This window comes from Sciurus vulgaris, assembly GCF_902686455.1.
Source record: "Sciurus vulgaris genome assembly, chromosome: 4".
NCBI classification, from domain to species: Eukaryota; Metazoa; Chordata; class Mammalia; order Rodentia; family Sciuridae; genus Sciurus; species Sciurus vulgaris.
In genome coordinates, this window is record NC_136464.1 from 100398957 (window position 1) to 100415198 (window position 16242).

At 37.2% G+C, this 16242-nt stretch overlaps 1 protein-coding gene across 1 annotated transcript in view; it reads right to left on the reverse strand.

The window, feature by feature from the left end:
* Positions 1-16242, reverse strand: part of MICU2 (mitochondrial calcium uptake 2) — a 124613-nt gene that overhangs the window by 44877 nt on the left and 63494 nt on the right. Inside the window, 2 exon segments of the mRNA XM_079138890.1 lie at positions 746-790; position 793. Coding sequence (XP_078995016.1) covers positions 746-790; position 793 — 46 coding nt within the window.

The following is a 16242-nucleotide window of genomic DNA, read 5'->3' on the forward strand; positions in this document are numbered from 1 at the left end:
AAATGCAAACTATTAGCCAATAATGTTCAAATTTGAAACAAGTCACTGGAGACTACATGAGTAAGTGCTTAAACTGAGAAACAATGAGCTTTCTCAATTTTAAAAGGTGGATATTTGATGTTAAGGCTTTGCCCCTGCCTTCTCTAGCACTTTTTCCTTGGGAGGTTCTGCTCCATAGTTCTGCCCTTTGATGTAAAATTGGGAACTTAATTTATTTCTTTAGCTGTAGTAGGGCTTTCCTATATTCTTACATTTTCTTGGCTATATTCATAATGATGGTTACTTCTTTTAGAATATTTAAAAAATTTTTTAACTTTCTAATCCTTTCAGATGCACAGAAATGTTGTAAAGATAGTAGTGTCCCCACAGATTCATCACCCAGCTTTTTCTAATGCTAACACCTCACAAAACCATAGCACATTTGTCAAGATAAAGAAATTAATATTGACATGCCATTATGAAATAAACTACAGACTTTATTTGAATTTCATGTTTGTTTGTTAAGGTTAACTATGACTTGTCTATTCAACAAAGCTTGTGTTCAGGAAACAAAGTTCTGGGGTGCCATGGTGCACAGGAGGTAGAAGAGACCTAAAGGGATAATCTAATCCAGCAATATCATTTTGTAGATAGAGGCTAATGTATTGATATTTTTAATGATTAAGACATATGACAAACTTCAAAAATACTGTTTGGTAAGAAGACAGAATTCATATGACTGCTGTGAAAATTGTGGGATACTTACTAGTGAGGATTGTAAGCAAGAAAAGATACTCAGTGTATGAAATTAGCCCTGAAAGACAGAAAGTAAAAAAATATAAGGAAATACATTTTAAATGGCTTAATAGTAACCATACGGAGGTATTAATAATGAAACTTCACCCAAGTAAACAACAACAACGAGACCCCCGTATTTTTACTTTAACTCTCTTTGATACAGAGGAAAAATTTTATAATATAGTTGAAATACAGTTCTACTGCTTGGGAAAAAAAAAAAAAAAAAAAGACCTGTTTTATCAAGCTACTAGTACAGAGGATGTGATAATTAGGTGTAAAGCAGTACCCAATTAAACACTATTTCTGAGTATGTCTATGATGGTGTTTCTGGATGACATCAGCATTTGATTAAATTGGTAGACTCAGTACAGTAGTCTGCCCGCTCAGATATGGGTAGGCATTATTTAATCTGTTCAATAAAAAACAGAGGAGGAAGGAATTCAGTTCTTTTTCTCGCCTACATTAAGACTTGGATTTATACCATAGACTCCTCTGATTCTCAGACCTCTTGGCTTGGACTGAGTTATACATCCAGCCATCCTGGGATGACCCTGTTTTTCCCCTTTAGAGGTAGGTGTTGACTGGCCCAAATCAATCACTGATTCTTGGAGAAACAGGCATGTAGTTCTGAACTGAGCTAGTAAGCAGGTTGCATTAGTCTGGTGCAGGGACTGGTTCAGGCCCAGATCATGATCTAATCTGGGTCACTTAGAGTGGTATCATTGTATTTCTTTTGAGAGTGCTGGATCACTGACTTGTTTTCTTTTGACTGGGCTTTGATGATGTAAGAAAGTTAAACTTAGGAATGTTCAGGAGATAGAGTGCCTGAAACTGCCACAAAGCCAGCATTTAAAAAGGAGAATGTAGTCAATTTTTAATTGGCAGGCCTGAATAATGAATACCTGTGATGCTTGAGCCCTGAAGTAAGCTGGGTTTGAAGTTAACTCTGGTGACTACATAAACTTGTTTTCTTGATCAATTAGATTGTATCAAGTTTTATGTTGTTTGCAATGAAAAGAACTAAAATAAATATAGAAATAGTACCTTACAAATCATGGCTTTCTGATAAGCTAAAAAAAATTCCCTCTGGTTCATGAGCTTGGTATTATAATAGCAAAATGTACAACCAACAACCACAAATACTTTTTTAATCATGGAAAAGTTTTAATCATATATAAAAGTAGGAAAAAAAAGTAGAATAATATAATGAATAATTATATAATTATATTGAGAACAATAATTCAATGAAACTCAGCTCAAGTAATTATCTGTTGCTGAGGCTGACTTTGAACTTGTGACCCTCCCGCCTCAGCCTCTTGAGACACTAGGATTACAGGCATGCATCACTGTGCCTAGCTGTTTCCGTGTATTTTAATAATAGTCATCCTAATGGGTGGTATCTCGTTGTGGTTTTGATTTGTATTTCCCTAATGATTATTAATGTTCAGCATCTTTCATGTACTTATTAGTTCTTTGGAGAAATGTCTATTCAAGTCCTTAGCCCATTTTTAATTGTTTTTTCTTATTATTGAGTTGTTGGGAGTTTTAAAAATATAATTTGGATATATGATTTATAAATATTTTCTCATTTGTTGGGTTGCCTCTTCACTCTCTTCATAGTGTTCTCTGATTCACAAAAATTTTTTCTTTTGATCCCTTTATTTAAATCTCTTTTAATCTTTTGGTTCTCCCTTGCCTTTTTTCCTTTCCATCATTTAGCTTAATTGTTGAATAAGGCTTTTGTTTGTCCTATCGTTTCCAATCGCCTAAGAAATTTTGATGATTACATCTCCATATAATGTCTCACATTCCTCTAACTTCTTTATTTCCTATAAACTCATACTTAGGTCTAGAGGTATGCTGAGATTCAGGTTTAATTTTTTGTCTTTTGGTTTTTTTTGTACTGGTGATTGAATTCAGGGGCACTTTACTTCTAAGCTACCCTCAATCCTTTTTGATTTTGAGAGAGAGTCTTGCTAAGTTGCTCAGAGGCTTGCTGAATTGCTAAGCCTGGCCTTGAAATTGTGATCCTCTTGAGTCAGTCTTGGGAGTTGCTAGAATTACAGGCCTACTACGCTACCATGTCCAGCTCAGGTTTGATTTTTGGCAAGAATTCTTCAGAGATGACAATTTATATTTCCACTAGGAGACCAAAACAGAAAATGCCATATACCACTAACAGGTAGTATGTTAATCAGTTTTTCATTGCTGTGACCAAAATACCTTAATGAAAGCAAAATTTATTTTGGCTCATAGTTTCAGAGGTCCATGATCAGCCTACTTCATTGCTCTGGGTCCAGGGTGGAGCAGAACATCATGGTACAAGGGCATAGGCAAAGAAAGCTGCTCATCTCATGGTAGCCATTAAACAGAGATGAGCCAAGGGTACAAGATATAATCCCCAGGGACCTACTTCTTCCAGTCATGCCCCAATTACTGGAAGTTCCCATCCACTTAGTCTGTTCAAATTAGGATTAGATTACAGGTCTCATCTCATAACCACCTAATTATTTTACTTTTGAACATTCCTGCATTTAATCATGTTCTGACAGTAAGAGTTAACAGTTTAGAAAAATGTAAAATCATTTCCAGATTTGGATAATCATAGGTATTGTAGAGGAACTGATTTCAAAGGTAATCTTTGAATGATCCAATTGAGAAGAGAAGATGAGTAAAAAAGTTTTTTTTTTTTAGACAAGTTTTCACAAATGTTGCCCAGGCTGGCCTCCAAGTCCTGAGCTCAAGTGATCCTCCTATCTCAGCCTCCCAAGTAGCTAGGACTACAGGTATGCCTGATCACACCCAGCTTAACTGTGAGTACAAATTTTAATTGAGCAGGTGTGGTGTAAGTAGGAAACCATATAAAATAGATGAAACTGAATATAACAATTAAGAAGTGATGATTTTTCTGAAATAATTTTCATCTAGAAGTAGCAGTGAGAAATAAAGTCACTATGGTGGGCCAGACAGGAGGAATGAAGGCCTGAAGAGTGATGGAAGTGGGAATGTATTTATCCTTCTGTGAAGGAAGATCGTATTGCACGGGCTCCCCATCAGCTGAAGTAGGGACATAGGGCCAAATGCAATTCAGATCAAGGCAGGAAAGATGTCTACATGAGTCCATGTTTTAGCTGTCAGTAACTTCAGGTATGCATTTTAGATGTTTTTGATGCTCTGTTCTTTTATATTATCATTTTTTTGTTGTTTTTATTGACGCTGGTGTACTTTCTTTAGTACTAAAACACCCATAAGTCCTCAGATAGTTCTCTCTTAAAACTACTCAGTGTTTATATGAAGGGAGAATAAATTAAATGTGTTTAGTCATATCTTGTACCTTGTAGTCAAGTGCTCTAATGTTAGTTGAAGGATCAAAGTATTTCATTCCTTGGCAACCTCAAGAGAGTAAAGAATAGTGCTTTTCTAATTTTCAAAGGAATATGGCAATGTGGGGGAAAAAAAAAAAAGGCCAAACTGCTAGTCTATACTGGGCTTAGTGCCAAAAGGAGACCTTATGTCTTTTCTTTAAACATAGGTAAATGTCCTTCATGGAAGGGGGACTTTTTGAAAAGAAAAATTCCAGTGTTGTTCTTTGAAATACAGACTTAACTTAAAAGTTTGAATAAACAGAGTTGAAAAAGTGTAAAAATAGCATCTAACACTGTTAAGATAGATTAAAATAAATAATGTAGCTCTATGACAGCATTCTAGACATCTGCACTCTGAAAATGCTTTTAAAGAAACCCAACACTTAAGAATACTACAGGAGAAACAGTTTAATAATATTTGTTACATTTAATTATATAATAAATGCTATTAAGTAGCTACATTTCAAAATTGTGTGCAAATTGAGAAGTATTTTAAATAATTTATATTTAAAAATCTGTTAAAGAATTCTTAAGGGACACTAGAAGAGTTAAATAAATTGTTACTTACTATGCTTCTAGAAATATTTTTAAGTTGGAACCATAGTAAAATATGATGTGCTGCTGAGCAGGATTTTGAGAACCCTGTTTTCCAAAGAAGTTGGATTATTTCATCTACCATAAGAATACATTTGTATCTTATAATTCACGTTCAGTATATCCATGGGATTGTTTTTAAATCGAGAATTCTGCTCAGTTAAAAAAATACATAAAAATTATATCTTATAATTTACTTTTATTTATAATACTGCATGGTGGGTGAATTATTCTATTTCAAGAATGCAGCATTATCTGTTTTTTTTTTTTTTTTTTTTTTTTTTATACTGGGGATTGAACTCAGAGACACTAGGTCACTGAGTCACATCCCCAGCTCTATTTTGTATTTTATTTAGAGACAGGGTCTCACTGAGTTGCTTAATGTCTCACTTTTGCTGAGGTTGGCTTTGAACTCCTGATTCTCCTGCCTCAGCCTCTGGAGCTGCTGGAATTATAGGCATGTGGCACTGCAGCCAGTTCAAGAATGTATTATCTTTTGTTAGTTAGTTATGATACATATAAATTTTGATAATTCTTACATGTGGTAAAATGGAATATTTTAAATTGTTCTAAATGTGTAAGTTTCACATTCTCTTCTTTACACAACTTGATTCTAAATAAAGTATACGTACTGAATCTTTCCTATAGAATATTTTCTTTGAAATTCCAATTCCCTCATCATACTTAAGTCTCAGAAATGCCACTCGTCATTTACAAGGTAGCCTTCCCACATTCTTCAAAGTTTATTAAATCTGACCTCTAAACCTTATATCTCTTATGAGATACAGAATTTTCCATTGCTCTTTTAGGATGCAATAGTCAGTCCTTCCCTTCAAACTCACACCAATTACAATGATCTAATTAATTCCCCAGCTTAGGTAGTTCTTGCTCAATTTTACCAAAGGAGACAGAGAAGAAAAAATGAGGATGATGAGATCACACCACCATCAGAGTATGGGGTCACTGAAGCCAAAAGAGGGGAATGAAACACCACTGGAGGAATGCAAACCAAGAATACATAATTTCTTTATTGGATCTGGTAATGTGAAGTCAATGGTGATCTTGACAGGAGTAATGACCATGGAGGTAGGTGCCAGGTTGAAGTGGGCGGAATAATTAGTGAGAAGTGAGAAAATGAACACGACACAAAATAAAAAGAGGGGCTATGAAAAGTGCAGAAGTTAGAAAAGTAAGGAGATAGCTGGTGAGGAAATGAAGAAAAATGAGAATTATTTTTTCTCTAAAAAATATATGACATGTTTATATGTTTACACATAACAGGTATGATATGGTAGATAAACAGAGACCAGTGATGTGGTAGAATGAGGGAATAATATCATGGTAGAAAGTCTTGAGAAAGCAAGAGAAAGCCTTGGGGCAAATGTAAAGACACAGGTTTATGTTATATGAAACAGAATTGCAATAATATAGAAGATAGTAAAGAGGATACAGTTGCAGGGTGCAGATAAAGTAGATTTGAAGGTCAGTTGCTTTTCCCCCCTATATATAAAGAAAAAAAATACCTTAAGAAGTTTGTTAAATTCTTCTGTGTATAGGATATATTTCATAATAAATTTTACTAAGTTTAATAATTATCTATATAATTTGAGTCCAGAACAAGTGATTTCAGTTATATTTTCTTATAATTAATAGTAGGGCAGTACAATTAAAAAATTATGCTTTTTGTTCCAAACTGCCATAATCTGATTTTCTTTAATCAAATGACTTCATTTTATGCATAATATACTTTGAAATAACTGTATATCTAAATGTGGTATAATCCTAATTTAAATACCATCTAGATCAGGAAAAGGAAAAACATTCTATGTAGTTGCAAGTCATTAAATATTAAGCTGATAAAATGTTTCTCACTGGGAGGCAGAACTTTCTTTTAGTATATCTTAGAAGTTCACATCAGAAAGTAGTGTTTTGGCAATCCTTAAATTCATTTGGAAAAATAAGAAACCCAGAATAGCCAAAGCAATACTAAGCAAGAAGAGCAATATCTCACAATATCACAATAACAAAAACAGCATGGTACTGGCATCAAAATAGTCATGAACACCAATGGAACAGAAAAAAAGACAGACAAATCATATACTTACAGTCATATGATACTTGACAAATGTGCCAAAAATATTTGCTGGAGAAAAGCTAGTCTTTTTAACAAACAAAGCTGGGAAAACTGGATATTCACATGTAGAAGAATGAAACTAGATTCCTATCTCTTACCCTACACAAAAGTCAAAATGAAATGGATCAAAGATTTAGAAATTAGACCAGCAACCTTGCAACTAGAAGAAAACATAGGTGCTGGCGCTAACTTCCTTAACGAGACCCCTAAAGCTCAAGAAATAAAACCAAGAATCGATTAAGTGGGATGCCATCAAACTAAAAAGCTTCTGTATAGCAAAGGAAACAAGAGTGAAGAGAGAGCCCATAGTATGGGAGAGATTATATCAAGACTACATATCAAGGATTAATATCAAGAATACATAAGCACAAAAAATTTAATTAAAAAAAAGCCCTAATCAATAAATGAGCAAAAAAGAATGAAACAGACATTTCTCAAAAGATACACAGATGGCCAACAAATACATGAAAAAATGTCAACAACTCTTGCAATCAGGGAAAAGGAAATCAAAACTACACTAAGATTTCATTTCACTCGTTAGAGCAACAATAATCAAGAACACAAATAATAATAAATGATGACGAGGGCTTGGGGGAAAAGGTAAACTCATACATTGTTGGTGGGACTGCAGACTAGTACCACCACTCTGGAAAACAACATGGAAATTCCTCACAAAACTAGGAATGGGCCAGGCACAGTGGAGCATGCCTGTAATTCTGAGTAACTTGGGAGGCTGAGCAGGAGGATGGCAAAATCGAGGCCAGTGTCAGCAACTCAGGAAGACCCTGTTTCAACAAACGAAAACTAGAAATGGAATCACCAAATGACCCATCCATCTCAATGCTTGGTATTTTTATCCAAAAGAACTAAAATCACCACAGTATGTGTTACAACCACCTCAATGCTTCTAGCAGCATAATTCACACCAGTCAAATTATGGAATCAGTCCAGAGGCCCATCAAAAAATGAATGGATTAAGAAACTGTGGTATAGTGCTGGGGATATAGCTCAGTTGGTAGAGTGCCTGCCTCGCATGCACAAGGCCCTGGGTTCAATCCCCAGCACCGCAAAAAAAAAAAAAAAAAAAAAAAAAAAAAAAAAAAAAAAAAAAAAGAAACTGTGGTATATATACACAATGGAGTTTTACTCAGCCATAAGGAAGAATGAAATTATGGCATTTTCTGGAAAATGGATGGAAATGGAGAACATCATGCTAAGTGAAATAAGTCAGTCTCTGAAAATCAACGGTTGATTATTTTCTCTCACATGTGGAAACTAGAGCAAAAACAAAGGAAAGAAGAGGGGAGGATCAGACATAAAGGGAAGATCATCAGAGGAAGAGGAGAGAGAAAAGGAGAGGAATAATAACTGAAGCTGAGTTCTACACATGCATGAATTTGTTGAAATGAACCTAACTACTATGCAAAACTATAATACTCTAATAAAAAAAATAGGGACACCCCCCCCACACACATACATACATACAAGTGTTTTGGAGCTGGGTATGTATCTCAGTGGTAGAATGGTAGAATATTTGCTTAATAAGCATGTAAAGGTCCTGGGTTTGATCCCTAGCATAAAAAAAAAAAAAAAAAAAGTTGTCAAAAGGAAGTGATTTGATAAAAAATAAAATTAGATGATAATTTCATGTTTTTATTAAAATGTTCCAAGATTTACTAAAGCATTACTGCTAAACAGATTTGATTTTGTTGATAATACCAATTAATCCTAACTTGGGAAAATCAATATAAATTACTGAAAAATTTTAATTGGAAAATATTAAAACAAAATTTAGTCCTCATACTTTGAATACACAGAAAGGCTAACTAAAATTGCATTCTGAAATAGAATAGTTTACAGTTAGCATATAATTAATTTTAGATGAGTACCTAATATGTTCTAGAGAATACTTAGGCAATATACCAAGCAACTAGGAAAATAAAACTGACCATATTAATTTTCCCTCTTTGGGAATTTATGGTTTAATAAGCAAAGATTAGAGTAGCATAACAAAACGCAAAAATGAGAAAGAGCAAGAACTCCTAGTAGATTCAGGTATCATTTTCACAGAGTAGGGTAGCTAATGAGTAGGAAGGTGTTTAATGGGTGATGGGAGTATGGATGGTGTTCCATATAACGGTGACAGGCAGTACTTAAAGACATCTCCAGTATTAAGTAGGGTTAAGGCAGGGCAGAGAGCTGAGTAAAGGGTGCTTCTAAAGTCTCTGAGATTGTTCTCTTGTAAGTATTCCAGATTAATCACTTACCTCATGTTATGTTTTGGATTTGGAATATCCCCCAAAAGCTCATGTGTTAGGTAAAGCCACAATGTTCAGAGGTAAAATCCTTAAAGATTGTGAGGACTGTAACCTCATCAGTGGACTAATCCATTGACGGATTAATAATCTGAATGGACTACCTGGTGGTAACTGTAGGCAGGTGGGACATAGAGGAAGTAGGTCACTGGGTGTGGGACCTTAGGGACTATTATCTGTCCTTGATCTCCTCCTCCCTTGCTTTCTCTACTTTCCAGCCACCATGAAACATTGAGCAGCTTTTCTCCACCATGCCCTTCTGCCATGAATTTTATGTCCTGTATAGTCAACCATGGACTGAGATCTCTGAAAGCAGGAGCCAAAATACTTTTTTCCTTCTCTAAGTTGTTCTTGCTACGTGTTTTGTTCAGAGATGAAAAGCTAAATAACATTCCGCAAATTCTCTTAAGATGGTTTCAACTTTCAGTTTTTATTTTATGAACTTTTCTTTCTTTTTTTTTGTGGAGCTGGGGATTGAACTCAGGGCCTTGTGCCTGCAAGGCAAGCACTCTACCAACTGAGCTATATCCCCAGCCCTTTCATGAACTTTTCTTGAAATAATTTTTTTTTTTTACATGGCGTAAAGGCATACCACTTGTGTAATCATAAATTTACATAATGTTGTTTGATTCATTGTTATTTTTTTCCCTTCCCCCACCCCTCCCACCCCTCTTTACCCTCTATACAGTACTTCCTTCCTCCATACTTGCCCCCCTCCCTAACCCTAACTCTAACCCTAACACTAACCCTTCCCTCCCCCCCATTATGTGTCATCCTCCACTTATTAGCGATATCATTCGTCCTTTGGCTTTTTGAGATAGGCTTATCTCACTTAGCATGATATTCTCCAATTTCATCCATTTGCCTGCAAATGCCATAATTTTATCATTCTTTATGGCTGAGTAATATTCCATTGTATATATATACCACAGTTTCTTTATCCACTCATCAATTGAAGGGCATCTAGGTTGGTTCCACAGTCTGGCTATTGTGAATTGAGCAGCTATGAACATTGATGTGGCTGTATTCTGTAGTATGCTGATTTTAAGTCCTTTGGGTATAGGCCAAGGAGTGGGATAGCTGGGTCAAATGGAGGGTCCATTCCAAGTTTTCTAAGAAATCTCCACACTGCTTTCCAGAGTGGCTGCACTAATTTGCAGCCCCACCAGCAATGTATGAGTGTACCTTTCTCCCCACATCCTCGCCAACACCTGTTGTTGCTCGTATTCTTGATAATCGCCATTCTAATTGGGGTGAGATGGAATCTTAGGGTGGTTTTGATTTGCATTTCTCTTATTACTAGAGATGTTGAACATTTTTCCATATGTTTGTTGATTGCTTGTAGATCTTCTTCTGTGAAGTGTCTATTCATTTCCTTAGCCCATTTGTCGACTGGATTATTTGAATTCTTGGAGTAGAGTTTTTTGAGTTCTTTATAGATTCTGGAGATTAGTGCTCTATCTGAAGTATGATTGGCAAAGATATTCTCCCACTCTGTAGGCACTTTCTTCGCATTGCTGATAGTTTCCTTTGCTGAGAGAAAGCTTTTTAGTTTGAATCTATCCCAGTGGTTGATTCTAGCTTTTATTTCTTGTGCTATGGGAGTCCTGTTAAGGAAGTCTGATCCTAGACCAACAAGGTGAAGATCTGGACCTGCTTTTTCTTCTATAATCTGCAGGGTCTCTGATCTGATTCCGAGGTCCTTAATCCATTTTGAGTTTAGTTTCGTGCATGGTGAGAGATATGGGTTTAGTTTCATTCTGTTGCATATAGATTTCCAATTCTCCCAGCACCATTTGTTGAAGAGGCTATCTTTTCTCCATTGCATATTATTGGCACCATTGTCTAGTATGAGAAAATTGTATTTATTTGGGTTTGTATCCGTGTCCTCTATTCTGTACCATTGATCTACCTTTCTATTTTGGTACCAATACCATGCCGTTTTTGTTACTATTGCTTTGTAGTAGAGTTGAAGATCTGGTATTGCGATACCCCCTGTTTCACTCTTCCTGCTAAGGATTGCTTTAGCTATTCTGGGTTTCTTATTCTTCAAGATGAATTTCATAATTGCTTGCTCTATTTCTGTAAGGTACATCATTGAGATTTTAATTGGAATTGCATTGAATTTGTATAGCACTTTAGGTAGTATGGCCATTTTGACAATATTAATTCTTCCTATCCAAGAACATGGAAGATCTTTCCATCTTCTAAGGTGTTCTTTAATTTCTTTCTTTAGTGTTGTATAGTTTCTCATTGTAGAGGTCTTTCACCTCTTTTGTGAGATTGATTCCCAAGTATTTTATTTTTTTTGAGGCTATTGCGAATGGGGTAGATTTCCTAATTTCTCTTTCTGAAGATTCATCACTTATGTATAAAAATGCGTTGGATTTATGGGCATTGATCTTGCAACCTGCTACTTTACTGAATTCACTTATGAGTTCTAAGAGTTTTCTGGTGGAATTTCCAGGTTCCTCTAAATATATAATCATGTCATCAGCGAACAGGGATAGTTTGAGTTCTTCTTTTCCAATTCGTATCCCTTTAATTTCTTTGGTTTGTCTAATTGCTCTGGTCAGAGTCTCAAGAACGATGTTGAATAGAAGTGGTGAAAGAGGGCATCCCTGCCTTGTTCCAGTTTTTAGGGGGAATGCTTTCAGTTTTTCACCATTTAGAATGATATTAGCCATGGGCTTAGCATAAATGGCCTTTACAATGTTAAGGAATGTTCCCACTATTCCTATTTTTTCTAGTGTTTGAGCATGAAGGGGTGCTGTATTTTATCAATGCTTTTTCTGCATCTATTGAAATAATCATGTGATTCTTGACTTAAGTCTATTAATATGGTGAATTACGTTTATTGATTTCCTGATGTTGAACCAACCTGCATCCCTGGGATGAAACCCACTTGATCATGGTGCACTATCTTTTTAATATGTTTTTGTATGCGATTTGCTAAAATTTGTTGAGAATTTTTGCGTCGATGTTCATTAAGGATATTGGTCTGAAATTTTCTTCCTTGATGAGTCTCTGTCTGGTTTTAGGTATCAGTGTGATATTGGCTTCATAGAATGAGTTTGGGAGGGTTCCCTCCTCTTCTATTTTATGGAATACTTTGAGAAGTATTGGAATGAGCTCTTCTTTAAAGGTTTTGTAGAACTCGGCTGAGAGACCCATCTGGTCCCGGACTTTTCTTTGTTGGTAGGCTTTTGATGACTTCTTCTATTTCAGTACTTGAAATTGGTCTATTTAAATTGTTTATGTCCTCCTCCTTCAGTTTATGCAATTCATATGTCTCTAGAAACCTGTTGATGTCTTTGAAATTTTCTATTTTGTTGGAGTATAGATTTTCAAAATAGCTTCTAATTATGTTTCTATTTCCATCCTGTCTGTTGTGATATTTCCTTGTTCATTCCGAATTTTAGTGATTTGGGTTTTCTCTCGTCTTCTCTTTGTTAGTGTGGCTAAAGGTTTATCAATTTTGTTTATTTTTTCGAAGAACCAACTATTTATTTTGTCAATTTTTTGTATTGTTTCTTTTGTTTCAATTTCATTGATTTCAGCTCTGAGTTTAACTATTTCCTGTCTTCTACTACTTTTGGTGTTGTTCTGTTCTTCTTTTTCTAGGGCTTTGAGCTGTAGCGTTAGGACATTTATTTGTTGAGTTTTACTTCTTTCATTAAATGCGCTCCATGGAAATAAATTTCCCTCTAAGTACTTGCTTCATAGTGTCCCGAGAGATTTTGATATGATGTTTCTTTGTTCTCATTTACCTCTAAGAATTTTTTAATTTCCTTCCTAATATCTTCTGTTATCCATTCATCATATAATAGCATATTGTTTAATCTCCAGATGTTGGGAAATAGTAAGTTTACTGTGTTTTACTCTTTCATTTATTTCTACTTCAATCCATTATGATCTGATAGAAACATGGTAGTGTCTCTAATCTTCTTTATTTGCTAACATTAGCTTTGTGGCATAATATATGGTCTATTTAGAGAAGGATCATGTGCTGCTGAGAAGAAAGTGTATTCGCTCTTGGTTGGATGTGTATTCTATAAATGTCTGTTAAGTCAATTACTGATTGTGTTATTGAGATCTATGGTTCTTTGTTCAATTTTGTTTGGAAGATCTGTCCAGTGGTGAGAGAGGTGTGTTAAAATCACCTAGGTATTATTGTGTTATGGTCTATTGGTTTCTGAAATTGAGAAGGATTTGTTTGACATACATGGATGAGCCACTGTTTGGGGCATAGATGTTTATGATTGTTATATCTTGCTGATTATGCTTCCCTTAAGCAGTATGAAATGACCTTCTTTATCCCTTCTGACTAACTTTGGCTTGAAGTCCACATTATCGGAAATGAGGATGGATACTCAGCTTTTTTGCTGAGTACAGTGCATGGTATGTTTTCCCCATCCTTTCACCTTTAGTCTATGGGTATCTTTTTCTATGAGGTGAGTCTCTTGCAGGCAACATATTGTTGGATCTTTCTTTTTAATCCACTCTGCCAGGCTATGTCTTTTGATTGATGATTCAGGTCATTAACATTCAGGGTTATTATAGAGATATGATTGGTTTCCCGGTCATTTGGGTTCATTTTTTAAATTTTATTTATTTATTTGTTGACACAACTTGTTTCCTCCTTTATTGACAATTCCTTTAGGATAATTCCTCCCCTTTGCTGATTTGCTTCTCTTGTTTTTCATCTCTTCCTCATGGAATATTTGCTGAGAATGTTCTGTAATGCTGGCTTTCTTTTGTAAATTCTTTACCTTTTGTTTATCATGGAAGGATTTTATTTCATCGTCAAATTTGAAGGTAAGTTTTGCTGGGTATAAGATTCTTGGTTGGCATCCATTTTCTTTCAGAGCTTGAAAAATGTTGTTCCAGGCCCTTCTAGCTTGTAGGGTCTGGATTGAAAAATTCTGCTGATATCCGTTACGGTTTCCCCTGAATGTAATTTGGTTCTTTTCTCTCACAGCCTTTAAAATTCTGTCTTTATTTTGTATGTTAGGTATTTTCATTATAATGTGCCTTGGTGTGGGTCTGTTGTAATTTTGTGTATTTGGAGTCCTATAAGCCTCTTGAACTTGATTTTCCATTTATTCTTCAGATTTGGGAAATTTTCTGATATTATTTCATTGAATAAATTGTTCATTCCTTTGGCTTGTTTCTCTAGGCCTTCCTCAATCCCAATAATTCTTAAATTTGGCCTTTTCATGATATCCCATAGTTCTTGTAGATTCTGTTCATGATTTTCTTACCATCTTCTCTGTTTGTTCAACTTTGTTTTCAAGGTTAAATATTTTGTCTTCAATGTCTGAGGTTTTGTCTTCCAGGTGTTTCTATCCTATTGGATATGCTTCTATGGAGTTCTTAATTTGGTTATTGTTTCCTTCATGTCAAGGATTTCTGTTTGGTTTTTTTCAATATCTCTAACTCTTTATTGAAATGATCTTTTGCTTCCTGTATTTGCTCTTTTAATTGTCGACTGGTGCGATCATTCAATGCTTGCATTTGCTCTTTCATCTCATCATTCAGTGCGTGCATTTGCTCTTTCATCTCATCGTTTGCTTCTCTGATCATTTTAATTATGTACATTCTGAACTCTTTTCTGTCATTTCTTCTGCCATGCTGTCATTGGGTTTTATTGATGTAACATCTAGATTTGTTGCAGCATTTTCTTTCCTTGTTTTGTCATATCGTTCAGGTATCAGTGGACCGCTGAGATATTGCAGATTTCCTCTATTGACTTACAATGTCCCTGAAGATTTCTATATATATCCCCCCTTAGCCTTCAGTAGGCTGAAGTCTTGGAGGAAGTTGATAATGCGGTGCTCCACAAGGAAGCTGCCTCTCTAGGAGTGGTGGCCTTCAGGTGGGATATAATCCCTGCTAGTGGGCAGAGGTGCCTCCACTTGTTGACCAATGGTCATCCAAAGGGGACCTAGGCTGCGGGCTGAGGCAAGGCCTGTTTGGGCCTGAGTCTCTGGTTTTACTGTCCTTGTGGGGAAACCTCACCCGGCAGGGAAGACTCAGCCGGTGGGGAGGTCTCGCTGGTCAGTTCCCTCCTAGAGGTTCCCCTCTATTTACAGCTACCACCTGGGCTGGGCTGCCTTCCTCTGCAAAGTTCCCAGGGGCCCGGCCCTACCTCCTGGGCCTGGGAGCCTCACCCTTCGCAGATGAATCTCTTTAGGCTGCCCCTCCTCAGAGAATCTGCCCATAGGCCTGGAACCTTCGCTCCGCCCTAAGCCTGTCTCTGTGCGGCTCTTCCACCAAGAGGCCTCCAAGATCCTGGGACCCTGCTCTGCACCTAATCGCCTGGCTATGCGGCCCCTCCTCTGAGCAGCCACCTGGGGCCCCGTACAATCGCTGAGTCCCAAAGACCCGCCACACGCCTCTTCCTCCAGACAGCCGCCCAGTATTCCGGTGCGGTCACTAGGAGTCCAAGAAACTCACTGCATGCCTCCACCTCCCACCAACCACCCGTAGCCCTGGGCAATCAATCACTCCGAGTCGAAGTGACCCTCCCTGTTCCTCCTCCTTCTCCAGATAACCCCCCGGGTGTTCAGGAGCGGTCGCTCTGAGTGGCTCCTGAATCCACGTGACCCGCTGCACGGGTCCTCTGGGCAACCGCCCGGAGCTCTGGTGCGGTCACTCAAGACCCAAGCGACCCACCACGCTTCCCCTCCAGGCAGCCCCCCTGTGTTCAGGAGCTGTCACTTTAAGTCCAAACAACTCACCACTCGCCTTCTCCTCTGAGCAGCCGCCTGGAGCACTAATGCAGTTCACTGCGAGTCCAAACGACCCGCCGCGCTCCTCCTCCTCCTCCTACTCCTCCCGGCTGGCCCCGGGTGTTCAGAAGTGGTCTGATGCTCCAAACAGCTTGCGCGCAGCTTCTCCTCTGGCAACCGCCTGTAGCTCTGGTGCAGTCACTCCGAATCCAAGCGGGCCACGTTCCTCCTCCTCCTCCTCAGGGCAGGCACCGGTGTTCTGAGTCACACAGCTCTCCCCGCCACTCCTCCCCTGGGCAGCCGCCGGAGCCCCAGTGGTTGCT